Below are 19679 nucleotides of genomic sequence, written 5' to 3' on the forward strand. Positions count from 1 at the left end.
AAGCATTCTCTGATTTGTAGGACATTTACAGGATTTGTGCTTGTCCACTTTGCATACTTGCTCGGGTGCAGAAGAGCATTGGTTGCTCATTTTTATGTGCATTGGTTACTAATGCATCATGGCCATGATTGGCTGAGACAAAGGGAGATTGCAAAGTTAATTGTGAGGAATTTTTATGCTATTGTTTTTTCTGTTGCAAATTGTGCGAACAGTCACTTTCAGGAGAGAATATCTCCCAAACCTTGAGGATTCAGAATCTGAGTTAAATAGAGAAAGTGTATACTAAATTAAGAGCTACAACTTTGCTTTTGAAAGTTTTCTGATCTAGATTATCTGTCAAAAGTTATCAGACCTGCAAAACAGCAAAAAGTCTACAGCCTATGAAGCCCATTACTGACGTGAATTTCTTTCCAACTGTGAAGAATTTAGTCTGGGTCTAAATTGGATAGTTTGAGACCATTGGACAAGCTACAATCTTTCTTTTGAAAGCATTTCAATTCGAGATTTTCAGGAAAATCTATTGTATGCCCATGATTTACAGTTTTGACAATTTATGACAGCAGCTAGAAAAAGTGAGCAGGAGGGAATCCATAAGGAATTTGGATCTATAGTAAATTGGAAATTTTTAGAGCTATCAGTTGGCTACAATTTTGAAGTTTACAGTTTTTGTATTCGAGTTATCATTTAAAATATATTGGCTATTCAAAATAGGGAAAAGTTACTACGGAGACTGCTGTAATTTCAGCACCTTGATTGTCATTTGGATTACCATTGCAGTTGGCATTTTCTTTTGGGCTAGATTTACTCATATGGATGCATAGTATATGCACATGAGTCAGATGCATTTGATGCTTTAAGCTTTGAGTTTTTGGTGATATTACCCTCCATTGTGGCATACATATTTGGGTGCACCTGGTATTTGGTGTGATTCTTTCTTGCAGGCACTAGCATTTTGGATTTTGCTTTATTTGCATCATGGCATCCTATTCCATGTTTGAAAAGGAGTTTTTCACTATTAAAAAGTTTGATGGGACAAACTTTTCTTCGTGGAAATAATAGATAAGTGATGTACTTATTCAAAAGAAGCAGATTAAACCCTTGGTAGGGATTGCAACTAAGCTTGCAAATATGTCTGAGGATGATTGGAATGATTTGGATGCATAAGCAAAGTCTACTGCTAGACTTCATCTTGTAGAGTCAATTTATTTCATAGTAGTAAATGAGTAGACTATAGAAGATTTGTGGAAGAAATTATGTGCCACTTATGAGAAGGAAACTGCCTCTAATAAATTTTACCTCATGAAGAGGTTGTTTGAGCTGTAGATGAAGGAAGGGGTCTCCATTTCTTCTCGCTTGAATGAATTCAATATTATTTTTAGCCTGCTTCAGGCTCAGAAGATGAATTTTGATGTGGAGACCAAGGCAATATTCCTCTTATGTTCATTGCCATCCTCATGGGATACCTTCCATACGACTGTCTCAGTAACTCTGCACCTATTGGAGTACTAAAGTTTGATGATGTTATGGGTAGCTTGTTGGACGAGGAGATTAGACGAAAGTCTATGGATGGCAACAAGTAGGATACAGCCTTAAATGTGGAAAGAGGCAGATCACAGTTTAGGGGGAAGTCCCAAGAAAGAGGGAACTCTTGTAGCAAATCTAGGGCATGGAACATTGAGTGTTACCATTGTGGCAAGAAGGACCACATTAAAAAGGATTGCTACAAGATAAAAAGAGAGCAAAAGGATAAGAAAAAGAATGCAAATTGGGATGCAAATAAAAAGGAAGAGAGTCCAAGGGAGGATAAAGTAAAAGTGAAGATCGATGAGATCAATGCAATCATCACTAATAACAGTGACAATGATATTCTCTTAATGTCTAGTCTGCTACCTGCAAACTTGCTTACCACTTCAAATGATGCATATTCCTAGGATTGGATTTTGGATTCTGGTACTTCATTCCATGTTACTCCCCGTAGGGAATGGTTCTCCACTTATGATAGTGGAAAGACAAGTTGTGTGCATCTTGGAAATAACTATGCATGTGACATAGTGGGAGCAGGTGACAAAAAGTTTTCTTTTGCAAATGGGTTTGCATTTGTTTTGAAAAATGTGAGACATGTGCCTAAGCTGACCAAGAGTCTTATTTCAGCGCGTCAGCTAGATGATGCTGGTTTTCAGGCCACCTTTTGTTTTCAGAGTTGGAAAATTTAGAAGGGCTCTTTGGTTTTGGCAAGAGGTGCCAAGTGTGGGACATCGTATCCCTTACATGTATCAGGGGTGTCTGATCATGTTGTTGCAATACCCGTGTAACCAAGTACTTCTTTGTGGCATTGCCGCTTGGGGCACATGAGCCAGAATGGAATAAAACTCTTATGCCATTTGGGTTATGTACCGCATTTGAGTTTTTCTAACTTTCAATTTTGTGAGCATTGTCTCTACGGGAAGCAAACTAAATATAAGAAAGAGGTTGAAACGCTTGATTTGGTACATTCAGACACATGTGGTCCATGATCATTAAGTGGGGCTGAATACTATGTGACATTCATTGATGATGCAACTAGGAAAGTATGGGCTTATGCTATAGCTCGAAAGATTTCAAAAATGGATGGCTTTGTTGAAAATCAGTCAGATAAAACGCTTAAATGCCTACAGATTGACAATGGTGGAGAGTATTTTTCCCATGACTTTCAGCATTTTTATGATATACGTGGGATCAAGAGCGGAGCTCATGTCCTCTCATACTCTAGAGTAAAATTCAATTGTAGAACATATAAACCGCACCATTCAAGAAAGGTTGCAATGTATGCTTTCCAATGCATGTCTTTCTAGTGATTTTTGGGCTGAGGCAATGAAGACTGCAGTGCATGTGATCTCAATAGGTCACCTAGTAAGAGTTTGGATGGTGGTATTCCTAAAGAGGCATGGAGTGGCAAGAAGCCCTCTTACTCTCATTGGCATATATTTGGGTGTTAGGCATATGCACATGTGCCAAAGGAGCTTTGGAAGAAGCTAGATCCTAAGACTAGGAAATGCATCATTTTGGGTTATGGTGAAAGTGGAGAGATGGGCTATCATCTCTGGGATCCAAAGGCAAAGAAGATCATACAAATCCATGATGTAGTCTTCAATGAGAAGAAGATGCATAAGACACCCATGAGGGATGTGGGAATGAGGAGAATCATGTTCCAGGATGTGCACCCGCATATGTTGATAGACAAAAAGCTGTCCATGCACTGAATGTGCAAGAAATGGTGCCACCAAGTACTCCCCCCACATATACACAATCAAGGGTAGATGATGGATCATCTATTGGTGGAAATGATGAGCCAAATGTGGCTGATATGTAGGTGGGACAACAAGCTGAAATACCCTTGAGAAGATCATCTAGAGTGTCTGGACCACCTGAGAGATTTGTTCTAGGAACAAATTATGTGATGCTTTCTGATTACGGGGAGCCTTTTTGCTACAGAGAGGCTATGCACGAGGATCAACACAAGTGGGAGTGTGCTATGCAATCAGAAATGAATTCACTCATGAAGAATAAGACTTGGGACTTGGTTTCTTTGCCACATGGAAAAAAATCATTACCATGTAAATGGGTCTACAAGATGAAGGTCACAGGTGATGATGTGCCTAAGTACAAGGCCCATTTGGTTACTAAAGGGTTCAAGAAAGAGAAGGGTGTGGACTTTGATGAGATCTTCTCTCCGGTTGTGAAGATGGCCACACTTAGATGTGTACTTGGACTTTGTGGCAGTAGAGGATATGGAGCTTATGTAGATGGATGTTAAGACAGCTTTCTTGCATGGGGATCTACAAGAGGAAATTTACATGGTACAGCCAGAAGGCTTTGAAGAAAAGGGCAAAGAGCATTTGGTTTGCAAGTTGGAAAAGAGTCTCTATGGCCTTAAGCAAGCGCCTAGACAATGGTATCAAAAGTTTGATGCTTTCATTTGGTCCCAGGGTTTCAGAAGAAGTGAGATTGATCACTGCCTCTACACTAAAAGGGCTAAGGATAATAGCCTGATACTCCTAGCACTTTATGTGGATGATATGCTATTGGCTAGCAAGAACACTTATGAGCTGGATGCATTGAAGGCCAAGTTGCATGAGTCCTTTGACATGAAGGATTTGGGACCTACAGGTCATATTTTTGGTATGCACAGAAGGAGTATGTTACATAAGTGTTGCAGCATTTCAATATGGAGGGGGCGAAGGCAGTAAGTACTCCATTGCCTCCATTGCCTCCATATGTGAAATTGAGGGGGCGAAGGCAGTAAGTACTCCATTGCCTCCATATGTGAAACTAAGCTAGGCAGATAGTCCCAAATCAGATGAGGAGAGGACCATGATGTCTAAGGCTCCTTATGCATCAGCAATTGGGGAGTCTTATGTATGCTATGATAGCTACTAGACCGGACATTGCATTTGTAGTGGGAGTTGTTAGCTGGTATATGGCTAATCCAAGAAAGAGAGGCAGTTAAGTGCACCATGAGATACATTAAGGGTGATGTGCATTTGATTTGGCAGAGAAGAGATGCATGTACTTGGGTACACAAATTCAGACTATGCAAGGCATGTGGATAGCAAGAGATCCACTTTTGGTTATGTGTTCACCTTTGCAGGTGGTGAAGTGTCGTGGATGTCTTGCGCACAAAAGTGCGTTGCTTTGTCTACCACAGAGGTTGAGTATGTCGCAGCTACACAAAGGGTTGCAAGGAGGCTATATGGCTTGATCAGCTAGTGGGAGATTTGAGTATTCATACAGGTGTACCGACATTACATAGTGATTCCACGAGTGCCATTTAACTAGCACGGAATTCAGTCTTTCATGCAAAGACCAAACACATTGAGGTCAGATACCATTTCATCAGGGAGGTACTTGAGGACAAAGCCCATAGAGAGTGTCAAGGTTCATACAGATGGTAACCCTTCATATATGCTGACGAAGAGTCTACCTAGTTAGTGGTTTGAGTATTGTTGTGTATTGATGGGCATTGGATAGTATGTCCATTGGTTGTACTCCCTTAAAAGCACATTGGCCTTTAAGTGGGAGGTTGTGGGAGTTAAAGGCCACTGTGCCTTAACCTTGGTTATGTACAATACTCAAACACATATGTATATAGGGGTATATATATGAATGACATAGAAGATCAGGATGATCTGCACCCACCAAAACTCCTGGCTCCTATTTTGCTCCTTCTCTCCCTTCTCGTAGGTTTCCGTTGTGTGCTCACACTATTGCAATATCTTTTACTGTTGCATCCTCTACTATCAACTTCTTCATGTGTTTGTCTCTTCGTTTGTGCACGCTCTTCTAGCTCGTCCTCAATTTTGTCTCCTTTCCTACCTACATGTTAACAAATCTGTTCTCATAGTAGGTGGTGCCAACCTTTCTTTTGCCATCTTTTCTGTCTATATGTTCATGTGTCTACTTCTTAAGGAACATTGAACCATGCCTGCATCTGTGTTCATTCGATTTGGAGAAGCTGGAACATTGTGCATTTGTTACAACACCTGTTTATTGGAAGTTTCACTGGTAGACTTTAAAGAACACTTTCACCTAGTGGACAAGGAGATTAGTCTTCATCAGGAGATTGGAGAGGATGACATTGTTGTTGTGCTTCCATTTGTGGAATTGGAGGATGGTATGAAACGGTACAATATCAATGGCAAACAAGATTCTTCCTTCAGAGTTGAGGTGATTAGAAGGAGAGGTAATCAAAGTGACTTCCAAATTGCTGAAGTGAATAGTGTTATTTTGACTTGGGGGGGTCATTAAGAAATATTTAAGATAGAAAAGATGCCTTTGAATAGTTCTCTTCATGTGGAACTATCTTTAGCAGTTTGGGTTGAGAGGGTTAGTGAACTTCCATAGACTTATGATGGTTACGTTATCTTTGAGTTCCCCCCCTTGCCTAATGGATCTCTAATGTCTGGAATGGAGCTGAATGCAGACCATCATGTGTGGATAAAATATTCTACATGTTCTCAAAACTTTTTCAATGGTGTTGTTAGGATGAGTAGATGTTTAGGATACTTGAGATGCTATGATGTTGAACGTCCTTATCTCAATTGAACAGATGTTTTGAAGGATACACAATGGAAGGGAAAGCTCAAGAGGCCGCCTCCTATCCTTTGTCCAATAGGTCCAGCAGCCTTAGGATCAATTGCCTACAGGCATTGTTCAAAGATCCCAGAGGGTGTTTATCCATGTGATGCTATTCTATATTATTGCTTGCTTTATGAAAGAGTGAAGATGACAAGGTGTGCAATACATGTTGGATTCCACAATCATCTTGTTGAGAAAGGGAATAGTCATGCAAACTAATTGCAAGTAAATGATCTGGTTTCAATGTGAGCTAGGCTAAATGCAAATGCATCTTGCAAAAACATATAGGTCACAATGACACAAGATCTGATGATGGATATGTTGCTTGCAAATGAGGGTGTTGTCATGGAAGCACTAGATGATGAACAATTTCAAGAGGTTTTGGATACAATCACACCAATGACACAAAAGAGAAGGCTTCAAAGAATAGTTTAGAGTGCAACATGTGATGCAAGAGGAGGAGATGGTATAGAAGGTAGTTAAAGAGAATGGGGAGGTTGCAAGAGAGAGCATTATTATTCCAAATGAGGTGCATGTGATCCACGTTCACAAAATTGATTCGATTTCCAAGGGATTAACATACTCTATCACAATTTCAAAGTTACCACATTGTACATGTCTTGATTTCACACCTAGGAAAGTAGGTTAAAATCCTTACATGCCTTGAAAGCACATTGCCAAAAATGTGTGGTCCCTGGCAATGACTCACGTGTCATAGGGATCTTGAGGTATGCCGAGGGAACTCTCCTCCTACTAGTCCTTGTGGGAGCAATGGAAGCACATGCAGTCCAAGAGTGTCACTCCAATGGCTTCTGGAGTTGTAGCAATATGAATGCTCAAACAAAGAAGGGGGGAGAAGAAGGGGAGAGGGAAGGTGGAGAGGGCAATGAGAAGGGAGAGGGAAGGGGAAGCATGAAGCAAGAAGGGGGAAAGGGGGTGAGAGGCATTCACAAGGGCAAGAGCAAGAGAAACATAGGCAACACTTCCTTGAAAAAGAGGGAGGTCTTCTATTTCTCAATCTTACATGTATAGAACTGAAGACCAAAGTCAAACTTTCTACCTTTTATACATAGCACCTTTTGAAGGGAGGCCAACCCTAATCCTCCTTACCACTTTCCATATTTCTCCTTTTACAAGCACTTGGGCCATATGCCAATGCGGAATTCCATTGTTTCTTCTTATCCTTTCCTTCTCTTCATTCTATCTTGCAAAACTTTATGGGAACCGGCTGTGTTGTCCCATTGGGGTTGACAATTGGAGAGAGAAGATGATATGAAACAACTAAAATAGTAGCAAATAGGAAGCACAAAGGCAATGGATTGCATGTAAGTTGCACAAGAACCAAGACGATTGAATGCACAACACCTTCTCTAAATTCATTAAAGATTGCAAACAAATAACAACCTTCCAAATGATACATCCATGCACTATAGTTGGTAGATGCCTTATTGCTAAAACAAGATCCATAGTATGGCAAAGACATGCATTAAGATTTGTATATGCTAAACTCATATGGTGGGTATTTGAAAACCAAGCAATGAGGCTAATGGAAGAGACACATCTCACTTTATATGAGTGTAGTTTTCTTCTATATGAGTAAACATTATTAAGAAACTTGCCTATTTATACTAGTGTTTATATGAGTAAACATTATTAAGAAACTTGCCTATTTATTGTAGACAAACATTCTTTGTTAAGAATTGTATTTTTGAGTAACACACAATATTTCTTTTTTGTGTGACTAGTTATTACTCTATCACAAAAACCAAATTTAGGTGTGTTAACCCAACTAGTTTTGGATATGGTGTAATGTAGGTATATGAACTATGGGTTCTTTTTTTGGGGTTTTTTCGACCCTTTTTGGCACTAGGCTGCCGCGGTGTCCAGGGATGGGTCAATACTTTAGGCCCAAAGTTAATCAGACCACAGGCAAAGTTAATCAAAGCTCTAATCGAAGTTAATCATGTTTGGATGCATCAAAAGTGTGTTGTGCGCCTGGAAAGAGTCTTTCGAAACGAAATCGTCGTCGTCATCATGGATCACGAATCCTGGGATGGCCTGCGCAAACAGGTACATTTCTTTTTCTGGGATCTTGCCATTTTCCTTTCATAGTCCATAGCAAAATTTGTTAAGTGGCGGTTTACATGGAGCTTGCCGATCTCAGCAGAAAATATTGTTGGAGGTTTTCACGGGGATTCAGATGAGATAAAAGCTGTTGATCTCTTCTCTCTTCTCGAAATTAACGTCAGATCTCCCACCGTTATTTGACGGGTTTCATGGTGGCTAGAACATGCATCGCTCCGCTCCGCTAAGCGCTGAACGCGCAATATAGTATCCAGCTACTCAAACATGTGGGATCCACGTGTCCAATTTACTCAGCTTACAAGACCAAATACGAAAAGATTAAGGCATCCATTACTTATTCCCACTAATATCGATTGCTGACTAATGGACCCAACGATGCTGACGGACTCACGTATCAGTCGCCGGTGGCTGACGTGGGATTACCTTGTGGCAAATTACAGCAATCCCTTGACTTGTGTCAACGGAAACTGACCTGGGCACTTTAATTCCTGGAGGAATTCAAAAGTCTTTGCCTCATCTAGGAGTGCATGGACAGCTGAATTCATTGTCTAAGCATCATCCCATACGTGTCCTTGATCTCTGAAGCATTTGTATCTTTTGCCTCTCAAGTTTTGTCACAATTAACCCCATCATTGAGTTTCTAGAGCCAGTCAGAGTGTTGATCTAAAAACATGCCTGGAAGTCCCTGAAAGACACCTTGGGAATGCTCCCAGCATTCTGGAGGTAAGTCATCTGTGGAAGCTTTTCTTGGCCAGATAAACGAATGTTTGGGTAACCATTGGTTTCGTCTGCTACGTTTCTGTCTGAACACTTTTTGGGGAAACTCGCTGTCAATGGTGATACATCCTGAGCTGTGGGTGCTGCTACCTATTGCTGCAGCACCTGTTGCTCCTGTAAATGCTGTTGCTCCTATAAATGCTGATAGCTCCAAAACCAAATTGGAACTACTTGCCTTTAGAAGTGCCACTTCAATGAGAGAGAGAGAAAGAAAGAAAAAAGTTTAGTAAAGTCTTCGAAAGACCAAAGGGCCTCTTAGACAAAAAACCCAGATACAATGAGCTGAAAAGGAAAGCATACAGGAGCCTTTTTCCAATGTCCAGGACTGCCACAACCTATAGTCTCTCACCCTATGGGTAGCACGCATCCTGAAACATCAACCTGTTTCTTCCAGAAGAGAATTCGCATCAAAACACAACAAACACTATGACAGTCACACGTGCACCATCCCTCTCTGGGTTCCAGGGATGCTTTCCATCTCAAGCATAGATTCTTGACCCTTGCCTATTCAGCAACGAGGCTGTACCAAACATGTGCCCTCCGCAAAAAATCCACTGCTTGCATGTGGCCTATCTCTTGAAGAAACCAAAAGTATGTTTCTACACGAAACAAGATACCTGCCAAAAACTTTGGCATCATTAACCCACGCATGAGTCCTAATGGGCTCTGCTTTCTCCACATCAAGCAATAGGCATCCAGAACTGTCCTGAGTACTTGCATACACCTCATAACTCTTACTAGCAATTCTCTCTGAATCTCTATTAACGTCCTTGGGGGGGCCCAAAAATGACCCATGGGACCCGTCTCAATACATGAGAGAGAGAGAGAGAGAGAGAGAGAGAGAGAGAGAGAGAGAGAGGCTGCTCCAGCAGATTTTTCAGGTTATCTCTGCTGTCCCCATAACCTTCTGATATGACGGAATGGCTGAGGGCCAGCTAACGCTAACACTAGGGCGGTGGCTAGGGTTGACAGCTAGGGCGCTGCTGTCGGCGGCTAGGGTTGATGGCATTGGTGGCTAGGGCTAAGGCTAGGGGGTGGCAGTGGCTAAAGCTAGAGCTAGGGTTGGAGGCGGCTAGGGCTAGGTCTAGGGCTACGAGCTACGACAAGAGTAGATGGAAGGCTACAACAAGATGTGCAGACGGGCTACGACGAGAGGCATGCAGACGGGCTACGACGGATGGGTCTATGAGACTGCGAGCATGCTAAATGCTCAGTACTACATAGTCATAACATCATCATCATCATCATATCGAATCAAATCCAATGTCAAGTTTGGTCAGATACATCAGATACATGAGTCAAGGCCCCCAAAAGGGGAGTGAGAGGCCCGATGGTGGTAGGGAGCTGTACTGGCATGAGGTGAGAGATAGAACGCTGGCAGCTATCTGCGGATGTGGCCTCTTGGCGATGGCTCTGCGTCTAAGAAGGGCCTCGGTAACCCATGCCGATCATGCTCTGGTCCTAAATATGGATGGGATGTCCCCAAGCATGATTTGTATGTCTGCCCTTTGTTGAGTGTGTCATGTTGCTGGCTCTGGATCTCTACCTTGCCAACCGCCTGTAATTTGGTGGTCTGTGTGATCTGGCTGGAAGACCTCCGTAATCATACTCTAAGATGAGTCTATGTGTGTGTCTTGTCTCCGTGTCTGTGATCTTAGTTAGCGCTCTCTGTGCCTCATTGCCTCACGAATGAAGGTGGCCAGGCATGTCTGGTGTGGATAGAAGAGGAATCGAGAGAGGAGTCCGAAGCCATCTCTGGATAGCAGCCTCGGATCTCATAGTATTTATACAGGTACTACATAACAATATTTATGCAAATGTACATCCCATCCATCCTAGCCATTGTCCATTCATCCATACGTGCACACCTTCATAGACATACATAACATACGTGCATGTTTTCAGGGAATCATCAAGAATTGATATTTTGCTTTCTTAGACAGTCGTGACGTGCCTTGAAAAGGTAATGTAGGCCAATACATGTAGGTAATCTGTATATTCATTGAGGGCCTTTTGATCAGAACTATCATTGGGGCTGGTAATTGTTTTCATGCATTAATATTTACAGTACATAAATGGTATGTTAACAGGCCAGGAAGTTGGAAAGTGAGTTGGATGCAAAGTTGTCATCTTTCAGGAAGGCCATCAGTCTTCCCGGAGGAGATGCAGAAGGCACATTGGAAAATGAACTGGAGATATCACTCGAAAATTTGCAACAGATAAATTTTCGGATGCAGTTGTGGGTGTCTTCTGCTGGTTCAGACGTACTTTCTCACACTCTTGCTCGACATAAGGACATTGTAAATGAGCTTAATCAGGTGAGATATCCTACAAATGGGTTTTGTTTTGGTGGCGAGTAGGTATTGTTTCATGTTGAAGAATGTCTGGAACAAGCAGTATAGTGGTTTTCACCTGTTATATGAATCTGTATATTGTCAATCACAGCCTTGATATATAAAAGCAGCATTTCTGTATATTCAATGTTTACCTGTGGCAGGAATTTCAAAGACTTCGGTCAGTTGCTAAAGCAAAAAGAGAGCATGAGAAGCTACTTGAAAACTTCAGCAGTGGAGAAGAGAAAAAGGACGTTTCCCAAAAGAGGCCATCTACTAACTCACACCAAGCTCTGCTAAACGAGCAACGACTTTTGCAGAAATCAACTGCTCAGGTATAGTCTATTCTTTTTAATGAGCCAAGCTTTATCTTGACAAAATTGGGCACATGGGAGGAAGTCGCTTTACTTAAAGCTACCATAGCATACATCATGCATTGTCAACTAAGGCTTCCTGGATGGCCAACTGTATGTGGAAGGATTTGGCAGGCTAAGAGGGTAGTGGATCTGCTATGATAATATATCCATTGCTCAGGGCTTTCTAGGATAATAAGGGTATTCATTGGGAACTCTGTACACTCGATAGCACATAACATGTCATAATGTGTGATTAGCCAGTCCCGTCGTCTCTAGCTCATGGCTAATATGAACAGGTTCTGGATGTTTTAGAAACTGATCTATCTATTTTAGCCCTCAATCCTTTCGAAAGGTCTTCCCTATGTGTTTCTGAACTGTCATTTCAGCAAGGTGATCCTTAGTACGGGATGTAGCACCGAACAAAATGATATGACGTGATAGCATGAATGTCCATTGGAGATCTCCAACGAGTTGCATGTGAGAAAGAGTGATCTTACATTTGAGATTCAACAAGATCCATTCAACAAAGAGTGATCTCACACCAAAGGTTACAAAACTGCAGCCCTGCTGACTGCAAAATAGCTGTCATCATTCTATATCTCATATCTCTATACATGAGCATTTTGCCAGTATTTCTGCTCAGTCCACTCTACTCCATTGTTCTGGCATGTAGTTTCACTTGTCATAGGATTTGTAGCTTCCATGTCTACTGGGTGTGCTATCTGTGGAAATAGTTTGATCTTGCTGTCCAAAGATGGCCTCATCATTTTAATTCTAGTCTTTTAAACTATCCCATGCTGAGTACATTAGTTGTATCTTGAACTTTTGAGACAGACAGAAAGAAAGTTTATTAACGTCTACGAAAGACCAAAGGGTCTATGAGAGTGAAAAACCAGATACAATGAAAGCTAGGGGTGGGGGGGCCAGTAGACAAGCACCCATACCCAAGGCTGATGTCTGTGATGAAAAAAAACTAGGTGCATCGTGCTGCTGCAGCAAGAGAAGGAAAACCCAACAAAGGGGAAACAAGGTGCCCTTAGTCTACCAATCGGTCAGCTATTCATCTGAGTGACTAGACCTCTGTGTTGTCTATGGGACCAACTCTAGCGGGCGACTGAGGAGAGACGAGAAGACCTCGTTTAACAATGGCTCTGCTGGTGAGTGCTGGCGTCAAGGAAGAATATCTGTGATGGATTGCTGTTGATGCTCTCCCTCCTCTTTTGTGTCTCCATGAAGTAGCCCACTGTTTGACATGTGCTATTGCCACTCCAATAGTCTGTCTCCCTACCTCGAAAAGAGAGGGTATGTCTGCAGTCCTCATGTCTGGCCTATTGAGTCATGTACTCTAGCTTTCTTCATCCCTTTGCGACTACATCGCTAGGATAAAGCACCTAAACTCGATATCCAAATCTCATGAGAGAATGAGTGACGCACAATTGTTGCCATGTTTCCTTGTAGGTTTATGGGATTCTAAGCTTCATGACCATTTATTTGCAATGAACCCCACATCGTTTGAGCTGCGCAATAAAACTGTGATACACTTGAGCAATAGTATGAAGGAGAAATCTCAAAAGTCTTTGTTCACCTTGTCTGATGTGTCAGAAACCCTGAAGCTGAAGAGGTGACCATGACCTCTAAGGGGGTTACTAAACATAGAAGAGTTGGCTACAAATTTGTTAAACCAGTTGAGTCAACAGTGGAAAGGGGGAGCAACAAAGGAAGTTCCCAATAATCCTCACCTATATCTAAGGCATGGCAATGTGGTGTCGAATCTGCACAGGGAATCATCCCTTTGATGAGTGCCCCTGCCTTAGGGCCATGCTGTCGCTCCATTGTGCCCATTGTGCACGCTAAGGGAAACCACGACACTTCATGATGGTGTGACCTTAAGGCAATTCCCTAGCCCAACCAACAAAGGCCACAACTAACTTTTCTTACACTGTCAAATCCATCCAACCAAGGCTACTTAGTAGTACAAGGAGCCACACTTGCCAATCAAGGGCAATTTAGGGTTGAAAATCTTCCGCTACCCCCGCTTGTATTGGGACCTTAACCCACCCCATTGGGGATCACTCCTATAAACTAGGTGTTGGTAGAGGGACTGCCTAGTGATTGGAAAGACTTTGATCTGACTATTCCCCATATGATAATAATGTGAATCAGTCCGGTTTTATAAGTCATTATGTTATGCAGGATGATCAGTATATCCTAGTATACCAAACGTCCCCTATCTCTCAAAAGGCTAGAGGTATGAATACCTTGGCAAGAAGACCACCCATTCTGTGCTATACATGTCAAGGTTGTTGGAAAGGTCACCTCCCCATCTGTAAGCCCCCAAATGAGGAGAGCGTGGGGGAGGGAGACCTAGGGCAGGGTGTGCCCCAAAAGAAGAGAGGCGGGTACCTGGCTGATCTGCAGGAGCATAAGGCAGAGCAGAGGACAGCAGTAGGGGCCCAAGAGAAGAGACCACGGATGACATCAGCAACGGTACGGAATAGTACAGAGCTGAGGCGCACACGTGGCAGATCAGGAGAACAGGGTAAACAGGCGCTGACATGGCAGGTCAGGAGCGCAGGTGTAGGGGGCTGCATGGGGCCTGGTAGAGCAGCAAATGGGGCTGCCAGTGGGCAGTGGCATGCCTTATATAGGCTGGGCCCCTGCCTTGATTGGAGGGCCAAAAGCCCTAGAAGTGTGGGCCAAGGGCCCTAGTTTTGTGAGCCCTTAAAGGGCTGGTTGGGCTGAGCCAACCAGGTCGGTTGGGCCAGCCAACCTGGTCTGTCCAGTCGGCCCAGATTGGGACAGACTGGTCGGGTTTTTGACAGGCCCATAGGCCTATAAAAGGAGGGGCTTCATGCCCCATTATTCATCCAGCAATGCAGCTTCCAGCAGAGCAGAAAGGAGCAGCAGAGCACAACCCTTGGGGCCTACATCCAGAAGCTAAAGGAGTACCAGTGTTGCTGCAGACTTAGCTCAAGTGTGAGGTCGAGACCTTGGCTGTCTTCTAGGGCAGCAAGGAGCTGAGGTCAAAGGACAGAAAGTCTACAGAAGCTCCAGGTGGAGCACGCAGACTCGAGTCTAGAGATAGCTAGCAGATTGGAGAAGGACCTTGTGGTTAGATCAGAGGACCACACCATTGGTGGGACTCTGGATCTATCTCTCTCGTATTGTGTCCATAGTTTTGGACGGAAATATATATTTTGGTGGTTTCTCTATCTGGCCGGTTCATTGTCTATTGATGAGTCTGCACATCTATTGAATGCACATAAGTAAAGAAGTTTGTGATTCCACACGTAAGTAAAGAAGTTTGTGATTCCACACACATAAGTAAAGAAGTTTGTGATTCCACACCAACACCACATTGTGTGAGCTCCTGGGCATTACTATAAGTCTTCCGCTGCATGTACCCTCTGTTGGGTATTTTCTAACAAAGGTCCCCTCAACCCACCCCATAGGGGATCACTCCTATAAACCCGGTTTTGGTAGAGGAACTGCCGAGTGATTGGAAAGACTCTGATCCTACCCTTACTGGAATTGACTATTCCCAATATGATAATAATGTGAATCAGTCCAGTTTTATAAGTCATTATGTTATGCAAGACGATCAATATATCTCAGCCAAAAGGCCTCTATCTCTCAAAAGGCTAGAGATATGAATACCTTGACAAGAAAACCACCCATGCAGTGCTATACATGTGAGGGTCCCAAGAGAGAATGAGTGTCCATATAAGGGAACGGCTAATCATCAAGTCACTTGTTATAATGCCAAGGACATCATTATCTGAAGGATTTTCCATACAAGGACAGCCAACCCGTGCCAGCTGCAACTTCATCCAATGCAACCGCACCAGCTGCGGGGTGGATCACCTTTGTAAGGATTGCCCAATGCAGAGACCATCTATGCCTACTGCTGACCTTGAGGCCAGCCTTAAGTTGCTAAGCATTTCATGAAACCGAGCAAAAGAAAGATGGCAACTATAGCGGTAATTACCATGCAAGGGTTTTCATGCAAACCCACATCATATTTTAATTCCATAATATTGAATCTAAGGCTCCTTCTTACCATACTTAATAACCATGGTTATTGTCCTTGCCAAATTTCTCTACCCATAAATCTACTATTGAGCTAAAGACTCACTACAAAACTAGTAATACTCATTAGTAAATTTAATTTGCAGTCAAAATGGTTAGCGTCATTATGATACATAATGAAGGCCACATCAAGTGTACCTCAAGGCAAACGTCATGATGAACCACTAGTTTAGTATTGACTTCTAACAATGTTATTTGTATCAACCAAGGTTGTGCAAAGTGTTGGAGGTGTTTGCAGTTTTTAGAGGCACCCTTTTTGAAGGGGTGAAAAAAAAGGGGGGATGGGGATGAAGGGATAAAAAGGAGGCTTTTGGAAAATTTACATTCATGGATAGAAAACATTTGACAAACGCCCTTCTTTTGGGATGCAAAACATGAAAAGCTGAACCGTTGCCCCCCCCTTTTTGTTCAATAGTAGGAAGTTTTGATTGAGCTTTAAAAAGGTTTACAACTGAGGTGTCCACAGGGCTGTTTGTGGACTGCTGTAAAACCTTTTTTCCCAAGGTGTTAACTCATTACAGGCATCCAACGAAGTATCACATGGATGGTCTGGAGAACTGTAGCCTTATTTTACTGTTTGCTCGGTTTTTAATACAAATCATTGGTTAGCTAGAGTCACTCGTAGCAGTCAATGCGTAGTTGCAATATTATCGCAAACCATCCATTGGCTACTTTTCAGCAAAGCAATTGACTCAAATGTGAAAGCTGAGAAACCTCTGGGTCAATCGTGTCTCTCTCTGGGTCTCAGCTACTCATCTCCCTTGGGACTACTAGTCCGTACTATCTGACTGAAATAAATCAGTAATCACCCTTTGATTGGAGTTTGGCTGGGCCTTGTTTGAAGTATAAAGACTGATAATGTGTGTTCTCCACAAACACCTACTTTAATGTAAGAGTTATAGAGACTGTACTTGCATGATGATATCATGGGAATACATATCAGAGAAACTGTTTACAGCTCCTTAAAATATGTGGCTTCCTTGTAAGGAGGGAGGATTTTAATTCTGATCAACGTGTTCACATTTGCAGGTGGATGGTGTAATTCTTCAGGCACATGCAGCATTCAATACTCTCACAACTCAGCATTTTTTGTTTAATGATATCGGCACAAAGATCAATACGCTTGGGGCTAAACTTCCTAGTGTAAGCTATTTTTACTTTGCTTTCAAGCGGATGTGAAACTGCTGAATATTTGATTTGTAAGTGAATGTGAAACTGCTGAATCTTTTGTTTGCTAATGCATTATGGCTTTATGGTCACTATAAGAGATTTGACTTGAGTAATTGTAGTTATAAATGCAAATTAATCTAAGCTATCAATGACAACATATCTCTATTGCATCCCTAGTGCTATTCATAGCACTTAGTGCATGTAGATTTGTCTCATCTTCCATGAAGCTCTTGCTAGCAGAGCCAACTATGGTTTTGAAGGAGCTTGGCCTTAGTATGGTCTTCTTCTTGTTCGAATTCACTAGAAGAGTTTTGCTCGTCCAACTATTTTTAAGAGAGACATCTGTACACTTCGTGGGGCCAGATGTAGGCCTCACTAACTGAATTTCCTTGTCCCTCATATATTGTGAGCATGGAATAAATCTCAGATTGCAAGACTAGCCAATGCACCAAAATCTACCAGTAATCTCTTTTATCCACATATCACGAGTAACTAGTGTTGAGGTTACTTACAAGTATATGCCATATTTCGTCATTGCTTGTATGTTCTTATGCACTGCATTCATTTGTATCATAGGTACTTCAAGATGTAGATGTTTAAATAGATTTTCAAATATATTTTTTGTGCATTTAGATTTTTGTTAGCTTTCATATTGAATCTCTTGCTAGCAAGCCAACCATGATTTTCAATGGACTGAGCCTTAGTATGGTCTTCCTCTTGTTTCACGCCCAAATCAAATCCATGAAAAGAACCAATCTTTTGCTCTGGTCGCTCTCCGACCCGCTTAGGGTCTCTACATCCCTCTTGGCGGCACCGTGTCGGCTCTCTCTACTGACCCAAGCTGCTCTCATATCAGCTAGCGCCTCCTCCTCTACTCTGCTGGCTCAAATGCATAGAAGTCTATGACACATCATTGTGTTCGGTCAGCCTCCATCTCCTGTGGCCTCCTGTTGCTCTCTTGTTGGTCTGTAGTAGTGTCTCCCTATCTCGGCGCATTTCCTTCAGATAGAGCCCAATGCAGACGTGATCATGGAAGTGGATCAGTTGTGAGAGTGGACCGAAGCTGCTCCCCTCCAGGTAGAGACAGTGGTAGGTTGGGCAAGCACAGAGAAAATACTCCTTTGTCTCAACTAACCCCAATGTGCATAACATGTAGGTCTGCTACTCTTTGGGTATACTTGCGGTTTTCCCTGTCTCAATTCTCAGCTGATGGGATGAAACTCACATCTGTCCAGTGGCGATCCTCAGTGCGTGTGAAACTCCTTTGTCCTCAAGATACCAGGGTTTGATGATGAATCCCTCCTTTGATACTCTCAGAAAGTGGTTGCGATAGAAATGGATCTTGGTGGGGAGCTCCCGTTCCCCCCCCCCCCCCCCCCCCCCCCCCAAAGTCCGAGATGTAAGGAGTTGGAGGAGATCTAACCGTATGATATTGTTGATCTCATCTCCTGGGATGGACTTAGGTGGTGCGTCCATGCTATACTGAAAGGGGGAACATCTGTCACGAGGGCGTGAGTTTGAACTTACATGTGGGCAGGACCTTGGAAACCTAAGGGGCAAGGGCATGGGGTGTGGACATGCAAGATTTCCCCTAGGGAATGTGCCTTGGGGGTAAATTGGGAGTTTAGGCCCAAGAGGGGGCAAAGGACCTTAGAAGTTGAAGTTGGCCATTGGTTAGGCCCTTTAAAATGCCCCACTAGAGGGGGCATGGGGCAAATTCATTGGTTGGGATGTAAAAAATGGGGCAATGGGGGCAAATGAGAGGGAATGCTACGTGGCCTTCCCCATGCCTTGATGCATTTAGCAAGCTAGCCTATGGAAGGTCCTAGGAAGAAGTCACGTAAGGTGGCTGATACATGACAGGAAGTTCATGGGAGGGGATGCAGATGTTTTTTTGGTGTCGCAAGATGTGTACGGATTGGCGGCGGCTGTACGGAACAATTGGCATGGGCTGGTTGAAGGTTTGTGAATCACCCTTGTATGACATGCAAGGGTTGGCTGAAGGTAGCATACGGAGCCATACCGCGCGCACGGTTTAACGATCACTATACTTGAACCTGCTTCATATCTCCAATTCAACGATCAATCACGGGGCAGGCACTTAGATTTTCCTCCCAGCCAATCTTGGTGGTAGCAAACTCTCAGAACAGCACCATATTCCACCAAGCCCCAATTCCCTAGATGGATCTAGTATGCCACATGTCTTCATTCTAGGGTACCTCTTAAATGCATATTTCCTACCCCTCTTGGGATATCAATTTATTCACTTGCCCCTAGGCATATTTTCCACTTAATGCATTTAAGAACCATAGCCTTAGACCCATCTAGTCAATGCCTTGTCACCCTCATCAAGGACCTTGACATTAATCCCTTTGACCATTTACATGAAGCCCAAATAAATATAATACAAACATTGATCCTTTACATGGGAAAACCTCGATGATAAAGTCTGGGAACACTCTCCGTAACTGGTATACGGATTCCCAGGTAGCTTTTGATAGAGGTAAATCATGCCATGCAACCAACACCATGGGTATCTTCCGATTGCGCACTTGCATTGTTTCTCGGTCCAGGATTCTTGTTGGTTTGCGTCGTGCATTATCCTCTATCTCTTGAAACAAAACAACACCCGCGATTAGTAAGTCACCTGTATGCCAAAATTTCTTTAAACGAGAAACATGAAACACTGGGTGCACCTTACAACCCTGTGGTAATTCTAATTTATAGGCCACCTTGCCTATTCTTTTTAGAATTA

At 42.8% G+C, this 19679-nt stretch overlaps 1 protein-coding gene across 1 annotated transcript in view; it reads left to right on the forward strand.

Moving 5' to 3' along the window:
* The first annotated feature begins 8004 nt into the window (after window positions 1-8004).
* Window positions 8005-19679, forward strand: part of GOS11 (golgi snare 11) — a 41962-nt gene continuing 30287 nt past the window's right edge. The window contains exons 1-4 of the mRNA XM_087395580.1: window positions 8005-8184; window positions 11067-11294; window positions 11474-11644; window positions 16784-16897. Of these exons, the coding sequence (XP_087251706.1) occupies window positions 8086-8184; window positions 11067-11294; window positions 11474-11644; window positions 16784-16897 (612 nt within the window). The 5' untranslated portion in view covers window positions 8005-8085. The remainder of the gene's footprint in view (window positions 8185-11066; window positions 11295-11473; window positions 11645-16783; window positions 16898-19679) is intronic.

Source organism: Dipteris shenzhenensis, chromosome 24, assembly GCF_047967505.1.
Source record: "Dipteris shenzhenensis isolate YYH24624 ecotype China chromosome 24, Dip_SZ_1.0, whole genome shotgun sequence".
Lineage (NCBI taxonomy): Eukaryota > Viridiplantae > Streptophyta > Polypodiopsida > Gleicheniales > Dipteridaceae > Dipteris > Dipteris shenzhenensis.